Raw genomic sequence first — 22346 nt, 5'->3', positions numbered from 1 at the left:
GTGTGCTCACCTCCGTGCTCCCAGACAGCACTTACCCACTGAAGAGCTTTACCAGTCTGAGTGGTAATGCTCTTCATTGGGTAAGTGTTGTAGTTCGTGGCAGCCATGTTTGAAGGCTGTTTCAAGCTTGTGCTCTCAGTGCTGTTACTGACAATCGTGATTTGTTAGTACCTCACAAGCAATTATTTGTCTTTGTCTTCGGCATTGGCAAACAATTCATTGCTTGCTCGCCACTAACAAATCACGATATTTTGTTCAACCTCGTCCAATAATTGCTTAATATTTGTTAAGAGCAGCAAATGATTTATGAAGTTGTTTTTTCAGCTATAGCTGATTTTCTGATTGATTATTGGGAGTGTAGGTTAGTTTCTGTCAGACTCATGATTGATACAAGTCATTGATGTTCTTCATCATTACACCTGCTTGTAGAATGCCTTTAAGACATGTTGATAAATTACTTTTTCAGCTAGAAGTGCTTGTCATTATAGATTTGGATGGTAGTTCTTAGTGGACCTCAAATGTCCAATAGTTAATAGACTTGTTTACTTGTATACTCACTCACACCCTCCTAAACATGAAAAAAAATTAGGTCAGAGGGCAACTAGAGTGTCTCTGAGAATTATCTGGTCTCTGGTAATAGAAGAAGAAGAGTATGAAGGTATTGTCCAGTACTTCAGAGAACATGGCTGAATAATGCAAATGAATGCAAACAAAAGGTCCTTTGTCTGTGTCAAAACTCCTGAAGCTTGTGTGTCTGTCTATGGTTTCTCATTAGGTGCACTTTAACACACGGTTTGTGATGAAGACCCTGATGACTATCTGCCCAGGTACAGTGCTTCTGGTCTTCAGTATCTCCCTGTGGATCATTGCAGCCTGGACTGTACGAGTATGTGAGAGGTGAGAGATAATGCCACCCATTACCACCCATGGGAGCTACATATGCAATCCAGGTTGATGATGTCCCACAGTTTGTTCATATTTCCCATGTTAGAGGTTCAAAAGGTCGCAGACTGTGCCAAGCCCAGAGGCCACAGCACATCATGGCAACAGCCTGCCTCTGACAAGGCTGTTGCCATGATAACAGAGCATGTATTGCACTCTGGATGCATTTATCCATCCATGCTGAAGAATTCCCCAGTATGAAGTGATGGTTTGCAATGTGTTTCTATGCTGCCCATAGAAACACATGGGTGACATTCATATTGCCACTTCCTCATTGACAGACAACTCTGCAACTCAAGACTGCATGGAGATGCATTGCTCAAATTTAGGTTCAAATTTAGAACATGCAAACTCCGCACAGAAAGGCCCTCGCCGGCCACGGGGCTCGAACCCAGGACCTTCTTGCTGTGAGGCGACCCACTACACCACCGTGTCGCCCGAGTTGAGTGCATTATTCTACTTATTCCAGATGTCTCCTGCTCTTGGTTTTGGGGGTTTCTCCCAGTTAGTTTTCCTCCCCTCTTCAGTTGTGTCTTTGTGTTTGGCTTTTTTCTATTTCTAATTGATTGATTACTCCTATTAATGGTCTGCTCCTTATATGAGTAGAGTTAAGTCTTTAAAAGTTAAGTCACTTTTGTCCATTTGGACTTTTAATGATTGGAATATGAATTAGCAAAGTGCAGGTGTTGACTGTTTTAAGTTTTACATTCAAATAAAATAAATTGCTCCAAGGACAGCAGTAATTGTTCATCTTAATGACAACATTAAAAACTGACTAAAAATGAGCTTGTTTAAAGATGAGGTTAGAAGAAGTGAGAGGGACATTTTCTTCCTGTTGGATTTCTGTTCCTTATGGGATCCACATATGGCTCCAAAAACTCTGAGACCAGTGCCACTTTATGTTTAATTAGTAATTATATATATTATAATTATATAATTATATATAATATATATATATTAATTATATATATCCGAATGATCATCTTTTTTTTTTTAACAGAGTTGTGTTGATTACAATGGTACAAGTTCAGTTAAACTCTCCAAGCTGAATGTGTTGGTTAATTATCTATAACAGCACCACTCTGACAGTACTTATGACTATAATATAAATGATAGCGGAGCTCCCTGAGCACAAAGTGTGCGGAGTGAAGCTCCATACTTAAAAGAATATGGTAATGCATCAACCTGATTTTTGATCGCTTTCACAACTGTCTGTACAAATGACATACGTACAAACAGCATACGTGTACCACCACAGGGAACCTGATCATAAGTGCAAGGTAACCTACAGTGCTCAGCATAAATGAGTACACCCCCTTTGAAAAGTAAAATTTTAAACAATATCTCAATGAACACAAACAATTTCCAAAATGTTGACAAGACAAAGTTTAATATAACATCTGTTTAACTTATAACGTGAAAGTAAGGTTAATAATATAAACTTAGATTACACATTTTTCAGTTTTACTCAAATTAGGGTGGTGCAAAAATGAGTACACCCCACAACAAAAACTACTACATGTAGTACTATGTATGGCTTCCATGATTTTTAATGACAGCACCAAGTCTTCAAGGCATGGAATGAACAAGTTGCCGACATTTTGCAACATCAATCTTTTTCCATTCTTCAACAATGACCTTTTTTAGTGACTTGATGCTGGATGGAGAGTGATGCTCAACTTGTCTCTTCAGGATTTCCCATAGGTGTTCGATTGGGTTCAGATTAGGAGACATACTTGGCCACTGAATCACTTTCACCCTGTTCTTCTTCAGAAATCCAACAGTGGCCTTAGATGTGCATTTACTCATGTTGTAAAAGTGCACAACGACCAAGGGCATGGAGTGATGCCCTTCATCTTCTCTTTCAGTACAGAGCAATACATCTGTGAATTCATGATGCCATCTGTGAAATGCAGCTCCCCAACACCAGCAGCACTCATGCAGCCCCACATAAGGACACTGCCACCACCATGTTTCACTGTAGGCACCAGGCATTTTTCTTTGTATTCCTCACCTTTGCAACGCCATACAGTTTTGAAGCCATCAGTTCCAAAAACATTTATCTTGGTCTCATCACTCCAGAGTATAGAGTCCCAGTAGTCTTCATCTTTGTCAGCATGGGCCCTGGCAAACTCTAGGCGGGCTTTTTTGTGCCTGGGCTTTAGGAGAGGCTGATTTCGTGGACGCCATCCATGCATGCCATTTCTCTGCAGTGTACACCGTATTGTGTTACGGGAAATAGTCACCCCAGTTTGGCTTTCTACTTCTTTAGATAACTGCAGTGAACTTGCATGCCGATTTTCTTCAACCCTTCTCATCAGAAGACGCTTGTAGTACTTGGAGCGGGTGGGTAGAGCACAGAAGTACGGCAGGCCAGAACTGAGTTTCCAAAAACTCTTTATTTGGACACTTTTCAGTTGTCATACAAACACTCCCAGTCACAGACACGCACACACATCAGTTATCTGTTTGAGGAGAGAGCTCCTTTCCTCTACCCTCTCTCTCCTTATGTAGGGCACGGTCACTGGGGGAGACACACAAACACACGTTAATAGACATCAGGTGCAGTGATTCTGCCACTTACCTTCCCTGACTCTGCCCTCCGGTCACAGACCGATGCTTGACCACGCCCCTGCTGCCACATACCCCCACCGCCCGACTCAAGCTGGGCGGCCATCCAGCCTGCAGCCGACTCCCCCCCTCTTGACGGGAGAGGAAGTCCGCCACAACCATCTGCGCCCCGGCCTGTGGATCACCTTGAAGTTAAAGGGCTGGAGTGCCAGATACCAACGGGTGATCCGCACGTTGGCATCCTTCATGCGGTGGAGCCACTGGAGGGGCGCGTGGTCCGAACAGAGGGTGAAAGGGCGTCCCAGCAGGTAGTAGCGGAGGGCGAGGACCGCCCACTTGATGGCAAGGCACTCTTTCTCGATGGTGCTGTAGTGCCCCTCACGCACTGACAGCTTTCAGCTGATATACAGCACTGGACGGTCCTCCCCCTCCACCTCCTGGGACAAAACAGCCCCCAGCCCTCTGTCTGACGCATCAGTCTGTAACATAAAGGGGAGAGAACAGTCAGGGGAGTGTAACAGTGGCCCCCCACACAGTGCAGCCTTCACCTCAGAGAAAGCCCGTTGGCATTGCTCCGCCCACTGGACCAGATCTGTTGCCCCCTTTTTAGTGAGATCAGTCAGTGGGCTGGTGACGTCCGAATAATTAGGTATAAACCTACGATAGTGCCAGCCAGCCCCAGGAACTGTCTCACCCCCTTTTTGGTCTTGGGCCTCGGGCAGGCCACAATCGCTGCTGTCTTGTTAATTTGGGGACGCACCTGCCCATTGCCCAAGTGGAAGCCCAGATACCATACTTCCACCCGCCCAATCACACACTTATTTGGGTTGGCCGTGAGACCTGCTCGCCTCAGCGACCTAAGGACGGCCCTCAGGTGTTGCAGATGCCGCGGCCAGTCATTACTATAGATTATTATGTCATCTAAGTATGCGGCTGCGTAGGTGGCGTGGGGGCAGAGGACCCTGTCCATAAGCCGCTGGAACGTAGCGGGTGCCCCAAACAGCCCAAAAGGAAGTGTAACAAATTGGTGTAAGCCAAATGTTGTGGAAAAGGCCGTTTTTTCTCGGGATAGTGGAGTCAAGGGGATCTGCCAATGACCCTTTGTCAAATCCAGTGTCAAGTAAAAGCGAGCCGTGCCTAGTCGATCCAGTAACTCATCAATACGAGGCATTGGGTACGCATCGAATTTAGACACCGCGTTGACTTTTCTATAGTCTACACAGAACTGGACCGACCCGTCGGCCTTGGGCACCAAGACCACCGGGCTGCTCCAGTCACTCCTCGATGATGCCCATTTCGAGCATGGCCTCGAGTTCTTCCCAAACCACTTTTTTCTTGTGTTTGGGTAGCCTGTAAGGGCGGCTGCGCACTACCACCCCCGAGGGCGTCTCGATGTGGTGTTCTATGAGGTCGGTGCGGCCGGGCAGGGGCGAGAACACGTCTGAAAATTCGGTCTGCAACTGGGCAACCTCCGCGAGTTGGGTCGGGGAGAGGTGGTCTCCACAGGGAACCGGAGAGGTACGCGATGTCAATGTTCCCTTTTGAACCTCCGGCCCCAGCTCTGCCTTCTCCGGAACCACCGACACCAACACCACGGGGACCTCCTCATTCCAGAGTTTGAGCAGATTGAGGTGGTAAATCTGTAGCGCCCCACCCCTGTCCATTTGCCTCACCTCATAGTCGATGTCCCCGACTCGCCATGTGACCTCAAAGGGTCCTTGCCACTTGGCGATCAATTTGGAGCTCGATGTGGGCAACAGTACGAGTACTTTATCTCGCGGTGCGAACTCCCTAAGGTGCGTACCCCTGTCGTACAGGCGTGTTTGCCGTTCTTGGGCCTGCCGCAAATTCTCCTGGGTTAAGTGTGAGAGTGTGTGGAATTTTGTGTGCAGGTCAATAACGTATTGAATTTCATTTTTGCTCAGGGAAGGTCCCTCCTTTCAATTTTCCCGCAGTACATCTAGGATGCCGCGCAGCTTATGCCCATATAATAATTCAAATGGGGAGAACCCCGTGGAGGCTTGTGGGACCTCTCGCACTGCAAATAACAAGGGTTTGAGCCATTTATCCCAATTACATGCGTCCTCATGAACAAATTTTTAAATTATGTTCATGAGTGTGTGATTGAACCGTTCGACTAAACCGTCCGTTTGTGGGTGATAAATGCTGGTGCGGATTGGCTTAATTCCCAATAACCCATACAGTTCGCTCAGTGTGCGTTACATAAACGAGGTGCCTTGATCAGTCAGAATCTCTTTGGGGATTCCGACTCGGGAGATGACGCAGAAGAGCGCCTCCGCAATACTGCGTGCTGAGATATTGTGAAGAGGCACTGCTTCCGGGTATCGCGTTGCATAGTCCACCAGAACTAAAATAAAGCGGTACCCTCGTGTTGACCGATCTAATGGCCCGATGAGATCCATCCCAATTCTTTCAAATGGGGTCTCGATTAATGGGAGAGGACGCAAAGGCGCTTTTGGAATGGCCACTGGATTTACTAACTGGCATTCGCGGCATGCCGTACACCACCTACAGACATCGCCACGAATCCCTGGTCAATAGAACCGGGCCATTATTCGGGCTAGTGTCTTATCCTGCCCCAAGTGTCCAGCCATGGGATTAAAGTGAGCCACCTGGAATACTAATTCCCGGCGGCTCTTTAGAATCAAAAGCTGTGTAATCGGCTCCTTAGTCTGAGTGTCCTGCGTCAATCTGTATAATCTATCTCTCATAATGGAGAAATAGGGGAAGGACAGGGTGGCGTTTGGCTGGAGCGTTTGACCATCGATTACTCTCACTTGGTCAAACGCATGCCGCAGAGTCTCGTCTCGCGACTGTTCTAACGGGAAATCTGCAAGGGATTCCCCGAGAGAAGGAGGAGGAGCCTGTGGCTCCTCACTCTGACGTGGTGATGACGTAGACAGCTCTGTGACAGCTACTCCCGCCAATGCCACACCGGGACCTCCCCCTGATGAATTACGGCAGGACCTACTCTTCACTAAATGCCTCATTAACTCCCGAAATCCCGGCCAATCAGTCCCCAAAATTATCGAGTGGGTAAGGCGAGGATTAACCGCCGCCTTTACACAAAATTTTTCCCCTCGAAAAAAAATGTGGACCGCCACTAAAGGGTAGTTGTGAACATCCCCATGCACACACAACACCTTCACCAATTGTGCTCCCCCCAATGCCTCGTCTTGCACCAGGCTTTGGTGGATTGAGGTCTGATTACAGCCAAAGTCCACCAACACCTGATATGTATCCCCTTGGATACTCACCAGTATGCGATACGCTCCGGCCCGATCGAGGGCGGCTCCTGGCGCGTCAGGGATCCAAACCACCGTGCCCACCTCCATTGCCGAGCAATGCTGCTGGAGGTGGCCCGTCTCCCCGCAGCGCCAGCAAACCGGCCTGGGCTTTCTCTCTGCACTGGCGCTCTGGGGCTCACTCACCTGAGGGGGGGAAGAGACAGACACAGAAGTGGGAAATGGGAGGGCACCACGGGTGCGGCGGGCCAGCTGGGGTGGAGCCGGCCCCCGCCTCCGCGGTGGGGAAATGGGGCGAGGTCGAGACACAGAAGGGGAGGGGGAGAGAGAGAGAGAGGAGAGGGGAGAAGAGGAGATCTGCTGTCCTGCCGTCGGAACAGCTGCCAAATGGTCCTCCACCAGCTCAATGGCCTGATCCAGTGACACTGGGCGATGGCACTGGACCCACTCCGCGGTCCCTTCAGGTAGTCAGGCGATGAACTGTTCCAGTACCACCTGATCGACAATTCCCTCGGCGTCGCAGTTGTCAGCCCTCAGCCACCGCCAGCAGGCATCCCAGAGTTGCTGGCCAAACGCGAATGGCCCGCCGACTTCCTCCAGGCGCAGAGCGCGGAAGCGCTGTCAGTGTTGTTCGGGGGTGCGCCCCACACACTGGAGGACGGCCTGGCAGAGGTCCGCGTAGACCAGCCGGCTGTTGGCGGGGAGCTGTAGCGCGGCCAGCTGCGCCTTGCCCGTTAGCAGGGGGAGGAGGCACACCGTGCGCTGTTCCACCGGGCAGCCTGAGGCCTCTGCCACCTGCTCAAAGAGCGTGAGGAAGGCCTCGGGGTCGTCATGCGGGCCCATCTTCATTAGGGTGAGGTAGGAAGGGCCCGCAGTGGTGGAGGTGGTGGACCCCGCCGACGCGAGGAGGTGCCGGAACACCTGTCGATCTTCCTGCTGCGCCAGCACCAGGGCCTTGAACCTTTGCTCCTGCTCCTTCCGGAGGGCGAATAGCACCTGGTGCTGGCTCTGCTGGGCCGTGGCAAGGGCGTGGACCAGGTCCGCGAAGGGGGAGGACTCCATGGGGTTGTTCTTCTCTGTGCTCCATCCCGGGTTTCGGCACCACTGTAGTACTTGGAGCGGATGGGTGGAGCACAGAAGTACGGCAGGCCAGAACTGAGTTTCCAAAAACTCTTTATTTGGACACTTTTCAGTTGTCATACAAACACTCCCAGTCACAGACACGCACACACATCAGTTGTCTGGTTGGGGAGAGAGCTCCTTTCCTCTACTCTCTCTCTCCTTATATAGGGCGCGGTCACTGGGGGAGACACACAAACACACGTTAATAGACATCAGGTGCAGTGATTCTGCCACTTACCTTCCCTGACTCCACCCTCCGGTCACAGACAGATGCTTGACCATGCCCCCACTGCCACAATGCTCCTGTCGAGGTGTTGACTTCCGTGGATGACCTGGACGTCTCTGTGAGATGGTTGCAGTTACATCTTTCTTAAATTTTTGTACCACTTTTGCGACAGTATTCTGACTGATAAGTAAAGCTTTGCTGATCTTCTTGTAGCCTTCACCTTTGTGGTGTAAAGAAATTATTTTCTTTGGGGAATTCTGAAGAGACAAGTTGAGCATCACTCTCCATCCAGCATCCAGTCACTAAAAGAGGTCATTGTTGAAGAATGGAAAAAGATTGATGTTACAAAATGTCACCAACTTGTTCATTCCATGCCTAGAAGACTTGGTGCTGTCATTAAAAATCATGGAGGCCATACAAAGTACTAGACGTAGTAGGTTTTGTTGTGGGGTGTACTCATTTTTGCACCACCCTAATTTGAGTAAAACTGAAAAAATGTGTAATCTAAGTTATATTATTAACCTTACTGTTATAAGTTAAACAGATGTTATATTAAACTTTGTCTTTGTTTGTGTTCATTGAGATATTGTTTAAAATGTTACTTTTCAAAGGGGGTGTACTCATTTATGCTGATCACTGTATCTCATAAACACCTGAAGTCAGGTGTTTATTTCCATAAGATAATGTGTTTTTATCCAGTGCTTATTTTTAATTTGCTTTTTAAAAAATTACATGGGATTATTTACTAAAACATTTTATGGAAAATATTCACAACAGTTTCATATAAAACTAGTTAAAACAGTTTTATTTGTCCACTAGCTTGTTGGACAATTGACAGTTTTTCTCATGTAAGGGCGATAGATAGATGTAATCACAGGAAGAGTTTTATTGAAAACATGCTAACAAACAGATCCAAAATGTAGACAAAGGCAGAGTTGAAAAACAGGCAGTGGTCGAGTGAGGCACAGACAGGATATCAGAAGTAATGTAATACTCACAGTCCAAAAACATAAACAGGGTCAAAATCAGAATATTGATACAAAATACAAGGCTTGGTAACATCAGACACAGGGTACAGAGAATACACTTCGCAAAGTCTGTGTGTTATTGATAGTCCTATGCACTATGTGCTCTAATCAGGAACAGGTGCATGGTAATTAGTCCTAATGGCTCTGCACATGCACCAACATGCATGGACGTGAAATATGTATCCAAATATCTGTTTGACATATCAAGTTTGATATTTGATTGTTACTTGGCGCTGTGTGAGACAGCTGCCTCTTGAGTAGCTCTGTAGTTTTTAGCTCTTTTAACCTCTTTTTCCCACCTTTTTACTTTCTGCTCTTCTTACGAAGACATAGTGTGTTTTTCTTCATATCCCATGGATATTTTTAACTTTAACACGCATCCAGGAGCCAGTTTTCTCTCTTATTCGAGAGAGGAGCTGCTGGCCCTGAAAACAATGGGACAAGCCAGGATACGACACCCCATCCTGGCAGAGCCGAGGAGGAAACCCAGGGGCTGCAAAGCCGGGGCTAAGCTAAAGGCTAGGCTAGCAGACAACCAGCGGCGCTACAAACCATCCATTTCCTCTGTTAGCATGGGGAATGTGAACTCCCTGCCGAATAAAGTCGACGAGCTATCCGCACTGAACAATCAGCGGATTTACCGGGAGAGCAGCTTATTTATTTTTACAGAGACATGGCTAACACACCTTGTACCGGATGCTAACGTGGACCTGCGGGGATTCACTGCTGTGAGAGCCGACAGAGACACTAAAGCATGCGGGAAAGGCAAAGGCGGGGGACTCATCATTTATGTGAACAACCACTGCTGTAACCCGGGACATATCTCCATAAAGACAGTCTTATGTTGCCCGGACTTAGAGTTGCTAGTCGTTAGCCTGCAGCCATATTATCTGCCAAGAGAGTTCAGTCACGTGATCACCATCTGTGTTTACATCCCTCTGAGGGCAGATGCAGCCACTGCATGTGAGAGGATTCACTCTGTCACAGCAAGGCTGCAGACACAGCACCCTGAGGCATTTATGATCATTTCTGGGGACTTTAATCATGCTACTTTGGACTCTACTTTGGCTGCTTTTTACCAGGCTGTGGACTGTCCAACTAGGAACAACAGGACAATTGGCTTGCTGTATGCTAATGTGAGGGATGCAATACAGAGTCACACCTCTCGCCCCACTAGGGAAGTCTGACCACAACCTGGTTCATCTACAGCCAAAATACATCCCCCTGGTTCAAAGGCAGCCTGCAACAACTAGCTCCATCAGGAGGTGGTCCCCTGAAATGGAAGATGCCCTCAGAGACTGCAATGACACCACAGACTGGGATGTGCTGCTTAGCCCACACTGTGAGGACATAGAGGGGCTGACACACTGTCTGACAGATTACCTCAACTTCTGTGCAGACGTGGTTTCCCCCGCTAAGACTGTACAGTGTTACCCTAATAACAAACCATGGGTAACACAGGAAGTCAAAGCTGTCCTCAACAGGAAGAAGGCTGCCTTCAGGAACAGGGACAGGGAGGCAATGAAAGTAGCACAGGAGGAGGTGAAACGCTGTGTGAGGGAAGCTAAGGACAGCTACAGGAGAAAGGTGGAGCAGAAGCTGAAGGAGAACAGCATGAGGGAGGTCTGGGAAGGTGTGAAAACCATCACAGGCCACAACACAAAGACCAGAGTCATTGAGGGGACAGTGGAGAGGGTGAACGAGTTGAATGACTTCTTCAACCAGTTCAACCAGCCCATGTCCCCCCCCACCCTCCCCCTCACTGCAGCCATCTCTCCTTCTTCCCTCAACACACCTCCCCCCAGTCATTGCAGTAGCCCCCTCCTCCCCCACCTCAACACAGACTCCTCCATGCTTTACTGCAGACCAGGTCAGAGATCAACTGAGGAAGCTTCACCCCAGGAAAGCAGCAGGCCCAGACAAGGTGTGTCCACGACTACTGAAGACCTGCACTGCTGAACTGGGTGAACCACTCCAATGCATTTTCAACCTCAGCCTGCAGCTGGGGAGAGTGCCCACCCTCCGGAAGACATCATGCCTCATTCCAGTTCCCAAGAAGAACCGGCCCAGTGAACTGAATGACTTCCGACCGGTGGCACTCACTTCACATCTGATGAAGACATTGGAGCGGCTCTCCCTCAGCCTCCTCAGACCCCAGGTGCAACATGCCCAGGACTGTCTGCAGTTTGCGTACTGGGCAGGTGTTGGTGTGGAAGATGCCATCCTCTACCTGCTACACCGAGCCCACTTGCATCTGGATAAGGGAAATGGCACAGTGAGGATCCTCTTCTTGGACTTCTCGAGTGCCTTCAACACCATCCCTTATGCTTCAGGACAAACTGAACAGGATGCGAGTGGACCCCTGCCTGGTCACCTGGATCTCCAGCTACCTCACTGACAGGCCACAGTACGTCAGGATGAAGGACATCATGTCTGATACTGTGATTAGCAGCACTGGAGCACCCCAGGGCACAGTGCTGGCCCCTCTTCTCTTCACCCTGTACACCGTGGACTTCTGCTACAACTCAAAGCTGTGTCACATTCAGAAATTCGCTGATGACACAGACATTGTGGAGTGTATCAGGGATGACAGAGATGAGGAGTATAGGAGCCTGGTGAGGGACTTTGCTGCTTGGTGCAGCAGGAACCATCTGCAGCTCAACACCTCAAAGACCAAGGAGCTGGTCATTGACTTTGGGAGGTCCAGAACAAGGTCATGACCAGTTCTGATCGAGGGAGTCGAGGTGGAGGCTGTGGATTCCTACAAGTGCCTTGGGCTGTGGCTGGACAGCAAGTTGGACTGGACTTACAACACCAACCACCTGTACAGGAAGGGACAGAGCAGGCTGTACTTCCTGAGGAGGCTGCGGTCCTTTAACATCTGCAGGAAACTCCTGTGGATGTTCTATCAGTCCATGGTCACTAGTGTCCTGTTTTACACCGTGGCGTGCTGGGGGGCAGCACTTCCAAGAAGGACACATCCAGGCTGGACAAACTGATCAGGTGGGCCAGCTCTGTGGTCGGCATGAAGCTGAACTCTCTGGTGATGGTGGCAGAGAAGAAGACTATGGACAAAATACTGAACATCATGGATGATGCTAGTCACCCTCTTCACACTGTCATCAGCAACCAGAGGAGCCTGTTCAGTGACAGAATGCTCCTTCCCAAGTGCAGGACTAACAGACTTAAAAACTCCTTTGTCTCTCACGCCATCAGACTGTACAACTCCTCTCTGGGGGGAGGAGGGGTAACAGGAGAACAGAGGATGGGAAGGAGCAGTAGCCTAGCCTGACAATAAACAATACTGGACAATGTGCAATATAATGTGCAATACCTCTTCCGTTGGCCCTTCCCCCCCTTCCCCATATCTTATCTTATTCTTTTTTATATTTGTATATGCAAATACCTAATTTAATTTAATTTATCTAGAAGTTTTTTCTCTATTTCTATTCTCTGTTTATCCCGTAATGATGCTACTGGGATTTTAATTTCCCTGAGGGAACCCGCCCAAAGGGATCAATAAAGTTCTATCTAATCTAATCTAATCTAATCTAATCTAATCTAATCTAATCTAATCTAATCTAATCTAATCTACATAGTATTGATATAAAGTGAAAGCGCTGGTTCACTGCTGTCCACCAGGCACCCAGCAGAGTCACACCATAATAAACATCATGGTGTTGTTTCTGGCACATGGCATGTTGTGTCAAAGAAAGGAATAAATATGTATTTGTAACTGCGATGTGCATCTCATTATAGGGGTCACTGTCACAAGACAATGCAGCAATTTATTGATGTGAAATGCACTACACTACACAATTCGATGGTTCATATGCTATAATATTATTATTCTATTAAGTTTGCTGTTGTGCCCCTGCAAATATTTTGCTCATACAATCATCAGGAGCTCCACTTTTAGGCAGTGCCTAAATAAATATGCAACCCCAATTCCAAAAAAATTGGGACGCTGTGTAAACTGTAAATAAAAACAGAATGCGATAATTTGCAAACCATGGAAACCCTATATTTCATTGAAAATAGTACAAAGACAAATGTTGAAATGTTCAAATGTTGAAACTGAGAGATTTTATTGTTTTTTGAAAAATATATGCTCATTTTAAATTTGATGTCAGCAACACATTTCAGTAAAGTTGGGACAGGGACAAGAAAAGACTGAAAAAGTTGTGTAATGCTAAAAAAAATTATTTAGTTAATTGGCAACAAGTCAGTAACATGATTGGGTATAAAAAGAGCATCCCAAAGGCTGAGTCTCTCAGAAGTAAAGATGGGGAGGGGTTCACCACTCTGTGAAAGACTGCATGGGCAAACAGTGCAACAATTTCAGAATAACGTTCCTCAATGTAAAATTGAAAAAAATTTGGAGATCACATCATCTATGGTACACAAAATCATTAAAAGATCCAGAGAATCTGGAGAAATCTCTGTATGCAAGAGACAATGCTGAAAACTGACATTGGATGCCTGCGATCTTCAGGCCCTCAGGCGACACTGCATTAAAAGCAGACATGAGTCTATAGTGGAAATCACTGTATGGGCTCAGGAACACTTCAGAAAACCATTGTCTGTGAAAACAGTTCATTACTGCATCCACAAATGCAAGCTAAAACCATATAAACAATATCCAGAAACACCACCACCTTCTCTGGGCCTGACCTCTTTTACAATGGACTAAGGTGAAGTGAAAAACTGTCCTGAGGTCTGACGAATCAAAAGTAGCCAAGAAGCCTTTATTTGTCACACGTACACTCAAGCACAGACTTAAGCACACAGTGAAATTGTAGAAAGTGAAAGTAGAAATTCTTTTTAGAAATCATGGACACCACGTCCTCCAGGCAAAAGAGGAGAAAGACCAGCCGGCTTGTTATCAGTACACAGTTCAAAAGCCAGCATCTGTGATAGTATGAGGGTGCATTTGTGCACATGACATGGGTAGCTTGTACATCTCGGAAGACATCATTAATGCTGAAATATATATAACACCTTTCAGAGCAATATGCTGCCATCCAGACAATATCTTTTTCAGGGAAGGCCTTCCTTCTTTCAGCATGACCGCTTACTGCACATATTAAAACTGCATGGCTCTGTAGTAAAAGAGTCCAGGTGCTAAACTGGCCTGCCTGCAGTCCAGGCCTGTCTCCCATTTAAAATGTATTTTGCACATTATGAAGTGCAAAATACAACAAAAGAGATGCTGAACTGTTGAGCAGCTGAAGATGTATATCAGGCAAGAATGGGACAACATTTCTCTTTCAAAACTACACCAACTGGTCTCCTCAGTTCCCAAACATTTACAGAGTGTTGTTAAAAGTAGAGGTGACGCAACACAGTGGTAAACATGCCCTGTCACAACTTTTTTGAAACATGTTGCTGAAATCATATTCAAAATGAGCATATATTTTTCAAAAAATAATAACATTTTTCAGTTTCAACATTTGATATATTGTCTTTGGACTATTTTTAATGAAATATAAACTACAGATAAAAAGTTTATTTGAAGTTATTATTGCTATAGGTGGTTCTTCAGTTATTGTTGCTATGGGTGGTTACTCTTTTGGCTGCTCCCATTAGGGGTTGCCATATTTGATTTGGTATAGGTTTCCCATTGGATGCCCTTCCTGACGCAACCCTCTGGGCTTGCTATTGGCACTAAGCATGCACTGACTTGTGCAACCCCAGTGGCTAGGTATTTTAAACTAATTTGCATGCTTTTGAACTGTGAGAGAAAACCGGAGCACCCGGAGGAAACCCACACAGACATGGGGAGAACATACAAACTCCACACAGAAAGGCCCCCATCAGTCATGAGGTTCAAACCTGGAACCTTCTGGAACCTGAAGGTTCAAACCTGGAACCACTGCTGTGAGGTGATAGTGCTAACCACTGCACCACTGTTCTGCCCCTTGACATTATAATGTTACTGAATTATAGGGTGTACTTATTTTTTCCAACCTGGTTTCTGAATATTGTTTTACATTTTGGGGAAAATGACTAAATATTGAAAAATATTATGGGTTTTTTTTGTTGTTGTCTTTTTTTTTGTTGTTACCTGAGCTAATTTCGTTTGTTTATAGAAGTTGGTGAGGATCATACAATTATTATGTAGGCCCTGATAATGAGGGTGTACTTTCTTTTTCTTTTGACTGTACTCATTTTAATGCATTATTGTTTCTATAGCAACAGACCATTCTTAGGGATTTGTTATGGCAGAGTCTGTACATAATCTATGCCTAATAATAAACACAAAATGTGTTGTTTAATAAAGAAAAGCATATAATCATTGAAGTTTTTTGTTAAGAGACATTTATTTATTATTTATGGAAGGGGTCTCAAGTTTAGGTGCTTTGTAACAGTCGGTAGGTTTTCCAACACGATACATTGATACATATATTCTATATGCCCTGACATTGGATAACTAATTCCTGTTATTTATCAGTGGCATTATAGTAGTATTAAAGTCATTCCTTCACAAGCCTGTCTTTTTTTCTCTGGCTTGAAGTTAATGAGAAAATAAACAGCAGCTTGTCGTGTTGCAGAGAAATCTGAAAGTGTAAACACCTCTGTCCTGATGACTTGAGTCTCACAGGCATTCCATAACATTTAAAAAGAATGATGAAACTCCCAACGGGTGCTACAGAAAAAAGTGTCCTCTCTAGCCAGTGAAGCCACAGCCATTCATGGCCAGGAGCAAAACTGGCTGTGCTCTTGGGTGGGAGGGGTGGCATGCTTTCTCTCCACTATCAATCACAGTAACACTATCCAGTCATAGGCATCTATGAGCTCATGCATGTGGAAGAGGGCAAACAACACTGTCCTCCAAGTGTGTTAGGCAGCTGGGCCATAGAAGGTTCACGCTGCACGCTGCACACTACACGCTACACGCGTGTAAAGAAAAGTGGACAAACGTAGCATGACTTGCTCTGGGCCATAGAACGGCGTTCACGTTGCACGCTGCACGCTGCACACTTCACGCGTGAAGCGTGAAATGAACATGCACACTTTTTTCTAGGCGTGAAGATGGAAATTCCAGTCAATGCATGCGGTCACCGCCGCGCCAGCCAATCAGAACGGGTCTAGGGAGATAACTCTATGCTTTCAGGGGAAAACTTCAGAAAAAATATAATTGAATGGTATAATTGAAAAATAGTTCTTCATCGGGATTGTCAAGCAGATTATAGAATGTTCGGTGAAATTCACCACGGGTTTCTCTCAGAAGGAAGTGTTCTCGGCTCCAAATTCTGTTCCTTTTTCTCTTCCTCTGTCTCAGTAAAAGCAGAATGAGGCAATCGTCGTCATCCGAAGAGTCCATATTGTTGGTTACTCGGTCAAAGTAGAACAGACGCAACACGTGAACATCCAAGCATGAAGTTTAATGGCCCAGGGTCCGGTTCTTCACGTGAACGTGTAGCGTGCAGCATGCAGCGTGCAGCGTGAACCTTCTATGGCCCAGCTGCCTTAGGCAGCTGGGCCATAGAAGGTTCACGCTGCACGCTGCATGCTGCACGCTACACGTTCACGTGAAGAACCGGACCCTGGGCCATTAAACTTCAACTTTTCTCGGTAGTCGTCCATTTTATCTCCCTAGACCCGTTCTGATTGGCTGGCGCGGCGGTGACCTTGGGGTCGTGCATGCATTGACTGGAATTTCCATCTTCACGCCTAGAAAAAAGTGTGCATGTTCATTTCTCGCTTCACGCGTGAAGTGTGCAGCATGCAACGTGAACGCCGTTCTATGGCCCAGAGCAAGTCATGCTACGTTTGTCCACTTTTCTTTACACGCGTGAACCTTCTATGGCCCAGCTGCCTTACAACACCCTGTGACGCAGCAGTCTGAAAAAAAATGCATGTAGTTGGCTTCACATGCCTCAGAGGAAACACACACTTACACCTTTACCCTATCCAGTTGGTAGCTGTCGTTTGATAGGAGAGACCTGACTGGTGGTTGGGGGAAAAGATTTGATGTGTCAATCATTAATAGATTGAAAATCTATTCAAAATACCCCCCCCCAATTTTCTCCCTAATATAGTCATGGCTGTTAAGGGTGGGGAGATGTGGTGAGTTAGGATCCAATAGCAGAACACAAACCAGAAAATCCAATGAATAAAAAATGATTTAATTAAAGTCCAAAAAAAAAGAGTCAACAAACAAAAATAGCAAAAATAATCCAGACAACAACGAGGTAGACAAAGTGCTAATATGAAAAAACATGAAAAATAGTTCAGACAACAACCATAATGCAAAAAACAAGAAAAAAAGACAAAACATGAGCACAAAAAACTGTGGCGAAGACAAGGCAAAACAGAGACCAAAAATCAGGAAGCAAAAAATGGCACAGAGACAGCATGAGAAACAGACAAGACATTCTAGCAAAGTGCCCTTTTGAGAACGGCCTATTTATACACAGCAGAGCAGACCAGGAAGTGAATGCCGGCAAGATGGAAGTTCCGTCCCGGATCCGGATTGCGCTGAACTGGGAGATAGTAAATCCTCCGGAGTGGAAGTCCGGGGCGGATCATGACAATGGCCAATTCCCACCCACCAGATAGGGTTCCCCAATCACACATCATCTACCACCGAAGGAGGACAAAGGCCATTATGTGCTTCCTTCAAGACACAGGACGCCAACTGACTGTATTTTTTCGAACTGCTGCCCAGTAACACACCCAGTAGAAAGTGCTATCTGCCCTCTTCCTTATGTATGAATACGGAATAAGACACCCATGATTGGCTAGTGTCAGTGTGATTGATGAGGGAGAGAGTATGCTCGCTGACAGCACAGGCTGGATGGCATCATCAGGATTTGAAATCGCGAGCTCCAGATAATAGGGTGAATGCTTTTCTGCCCTTTCAGCACCCCTACTTCACAAGTCCTTGTGTTCTAAGCACTCTACCAGACATGTTTCCAGATAAATGCTAGCCATCAAGAGCCTACAACACTGTAAAATGCTCTCTCTCTCTCTCTCTCTCTCTCTCTCTCTCTCTCTCTCTGTCTGTGTCTCCATCTCCCTCTCTCTCTCAGGTACCATGATGCTCAGGATGTGACCAGCAATTTCCTGGGAGCCATGTGGCTCATCTCCATCACCTTCCTCTCCATTGGTTATGGAGACATGGTGCCTCATACCTACTGTGGCAAGGGAGTGTGTCTTCTGACTGGCATTATGGTACACACACGCATACGCGCACACACACGGTCTGTGAATATTACACAAATTGCATTAATATGGCTACATTTTGTTATGTGACATGCAGTATAACACAACTTGGAAGGAAAAATATGGCTATATGACAGAATCAGTAAATGCTGTACTTCTACGTGACCTGGTTTTGCTAGTGCTCCCATGATGCACACTGGAAGTTTCTAATGTGGTGAGACACAGCTGGAATATAGATCCATTAACAATATCATATTGCTGTAGCTTGAATGGATCTGCTAATGTGTTCTAGCTAGAATAGATTAGCCAATTTGAGCTTCTTGATTCTTTCTGTCTGGCACTCCGTGTCTGGTGCAACCCCCCACCCCCACCCACACACACACACACACATTTCTCCGTCTGCCTAAGGGGATTTATCAGTCAGACAAGAGCTGTGAAGGAGCCTGGTTGTTTTTATTATTTTATTATATTGCGTGTGTGTGTGTTTCAGGAATTAGTGTGTTTGTGCGTACATTTACTCTGTGGATGCTTCATGGTGTTTTGAGAATATGTCCCCTGCTCCTGTCTCTCTGTTAGCCTAGCTGTCTGTTTCTCTCTTACACACACACAAACATGCATTTAGTCACTACATGCAGATAATTTGCTTAGTTTCCAGTCTGGGGTGGCACAGTGGTGTAGTGCTGTTGCCTCACAGCAAGAAGGTCCTGGGTTCGAGCCCCGGGGCCGGCGAGGGCCTTTCTGTGCGGAGTTTGCATGTTGTCCGCGTGGGTTTCCTCCGGGTGCTCCGGTTTCCTCCACAGTCCAAAGACATGCAAGTTAGGTTAACTGGTGACTCTAAATTGACCGTAGGTGTGAATGTGAGTGTGAATGGTTGTCTGTGTTTATGTGTCAGCCCTGTGATGACCTGGCGACTTGTCCAGGGTGTACCCCGCCTTTCGCCCGTAGTCAGCTGGGATAGGCTCCAGCTTGCCTGCGACCCTGTAGAAGGATAAAGCGGCTAGAGATAATGAGATGAGATGAGTTTCCAGTCTTTCTCTCTTTCTCCTTTCCAATCCTATTACACTGCATATTTACACATATACTTACACACACATGTGTTCACAATCACACAGGCACACACAAAAGCCCAACCTAATATAGCCTCTGTTTAATTCTGCCTTACACCCACATGCACAGACCAACATAGATCATAGAGAAACTATTGCTCAGAAGGGTTTTGAAATCATTTTTCATGACAGTGATATACCATCCATTTTGTGTGCTGGAAAGGTGTAGGAAACTGTAGCCATAGGGTAAAAAAAAAGCACATCTTGAAAGAATGAAAGAAACAGAGAGTGAGAAAAACGACATTGTGATTTATTTTCTTGTCGTGAGTGATTTTAATGACTTTCTATAGGCGGAATTATGGGACTTGTTGCTATGACAACACTGAAGGCCAGCTGGGTTGGAATATACCACCGCCCTGAAGGGGTGTCGGTTGGAGAGAGAGAGGTTGTTAGACTGGTACATGGGTTTGGGTGCCAGGAGGAGGGCAGTGCCAGGGTGATCTGTTTTTTGTTCACTGGAAGCCATCAGTCTCTCTGTATCTATCAGAGCTTTGTTTTCTCTCTCTCTCTCTGCCATATATGGCAGAGCTAAATAGCCTGTTAGCTATAGTTATGTTATATATTCTTTGGCATTTTGTACAATTCTAACAGCTGAGCAGAAGAACTGCCATGTAAATAGACTGATATTTATTCATGAAAAAGTGCTGTAATTCCTACACAGTTCATCTGAGAGTATGATGTGAGTGACTATTGATAGGACCACATTATATCAGTGCAATCTGTGTACATACAGAACCAAAACAATTCTGTTCGTACTATTTTAAGTGCAATCCGTGTACATATAGAACCATACAATAGATTTCTGTTTATGTTCTGTTTATACCATTTTACCAGTGCAACTCTGTATACTTGACTATTTATTTTTATACTTTATTTGTCCTCCCCCCTTTTTTTTCTTTCTTTCTTTCTATAACTCATAATGAGTCAACAGCACCTTCAATTTTGTTGTACCTTTGGAAAAGTGACAATGACAATAAAGACTTATCTTATCTTATCTTATCATTACCACTGGGCGGCATGGTGGTGTAGTGGTTAGCGCTGTCGCCTCACAGCAAGAAGGTCCTGGGTTCGAGCCCCGGGGCCGGCGAGGGCCTTTCTGTGTGGAGTTTGCATGTTCTCCCCGTGTCCGCGTGGGTTTCCTCCGGGTGCTCCGGTTTCCCCCACAGTCCAAAGACATGCAGGTTAGGTTAACTGGTGATTCTAAATTGACCGTAGGTGTGAATGTGAGTGTGAATGGTTGTCTGTGTCTATGTGTCAGCCCTGTGATGACCTGGCGACTTGTCCAGGGTGTACCCCGCCTTTCGCCCATAGTCAGCTGGGATAGGCTCCAGCTTGCCTGCGACCCTGTAGAAGGATAAAGCGGCTAGAGATAATGAGATGAGATGAGATCATTACCACTTGAGTAGCTGGAATAGACAGAGCTTTATTATCCCAATGGAAAACATCTAATATTGCATTTTGTGATAGAAGTGGGCGATCTTCCAGATTGTATCTCACAGTAAAAAAAAAATAAATAAAATTTTTATTATTATATGAAGAAGAAGGGGGCGGCACGGTGGTGTAGTGGTTAGCGCTGTCGCCTCACAGCAAGAAGGTCCTGGGTTCGAGCCCCGGGGCCGGCGAGGGCCTTTCTGTGCGGAGTTTGCATGTTCTCCCCGTGTCCGCGTGGGTTTCCTCCGGGTGCTCCGGTTTCCCCCACAGTCCAAAGACATGCAGGTTAGGTTAACTGGTGACTCTAAATTGACCGTAGGTGTGAATGTGAGTGTGAATGGTTGTCTGTGTCTATGTGTCAGCCCTGTGATGACCTGGCGACTTGTCCAGGGTGTACCCCGCCTTTCGCCCGTAGTCAGCTGGGATAGGCTCCAGCTTGCCTGCGACCCTGTAGAAGGATAAAGCGGCTAGAGATAATGTGATGTGTGATGTGATGAAGAAGAAGCCTTTATTTATCACATGCACACTCAAGCACAGTGAAAGTCATCCTCTGCATTTAACCCATCTGAAGCAGTGAACACACACATACATACACACAAGTGAGCAATGAGTACACACATATACCCAGAGTAGTGGGTAGCTATGCTACAGTGCCTGGGGAGCAGTTGGGGGTTAGGTGCCTTGCTCAAGGGCACTTCAGCCCAAGGCTGTCCCATGTTAACCTAACCACATGTTAGGTTGAACTGTGGGGGAAACCGGAGCACCTGGAGGAAACCCACACAGATACAGTGAGAACATGCAAACTCCACACAGAAAGGCCCTTGTTGGCCGCTGGGCTTGAACCCAGAACCTTCTTGCTGTGAGGCAACAGTGCTACCCAGTACACCACCGTGCTGCCCCTATAATAATAATAATAATAACTAGGCACTGCATCTCATTCTCATCTCATTATCTCTAGCCGCTTTATCCTTCTACAGGGTCACAGGCAAGCTGGAGCCTATCCCAGCTGACTACGGGCGAAAGGCAGGGTACACCCTGGACAAGTCGCCAGGTCATCACAGGGCTGACACATAGACACAGACAACCATTCACACTCACATTCACACCTACGGTCAATTTAGAGTCACCAGTTAACCTAACCTGCATGTCTTTGGACTGTGGGGGAAACCGGAGCACCCGGAGGAAACCCACGCGGACACGGGGAGAACATGCAAACTCCGCACAGAAAGGCCCTCGCCGTCCACGGGGCTCGAACCCAGACCCTCTTGCTGTGAGGCGACAGCGCTAACCACTACACCACCGTGCCGCCCCTAGGCACTGCATCACTAATAATAATAATATATATTTTCTTATCAGTGCAATCTGTGTACATACAGAACCAAAACAATTCTGTTTGTACTATTTTAAGTGCAATCCGTGTACATATAGAACCATACAATAGATTTCTGTTGATATTCTGTTTATACCATTTTAACAGTGCAAC

The 22346-nt window shown here is 46.3% G+C and overlaps 1 protein-coding gene across 1 annotated transcript in view; it reads left to right on the top strand.

The window, feature by feature from the left end:
• The window catches only part of kcnn3 (potassium intermediate/small conductance calcium-activated channel, subfamily N, member 3), a 260128-nt gene that overhangs the window by 161021 nt on the left and 76761 nt on the right, over positions 1-22346 (top strand). The window contains exons 5-6 of the mRNA XM_060920461.1: positions 776-897; positions 18194-18335. Of these exons, the coding sequence (XP_060776444.1) occupies positions 776-897; positions 18194-18335 (264 nt within the window). The remainder of the gene's footprint in view (positions 1-775; positions 898-18193; positions 18336-22346) is intronic.

This window comes from Neoarius graeffei, chromosome 5 (genome assembly GCF_027579695.1).
Source record: "Neoarius graeffei isolate fNeoGra1 chromosome 5, fNeoGra1.pri, whole genome shotgun sequence".
NCBI lineage: Eukaryota > Metazoa > Chordata > Actinopteri > Siluriformes > Ariidae > Neoarius > Neoarius graeffei.
The sequence above is the reverse complement of the archived record's forward strand: the minus strand, read 5'-3'. Positions and strand labels throughout refer to the sequence as shown.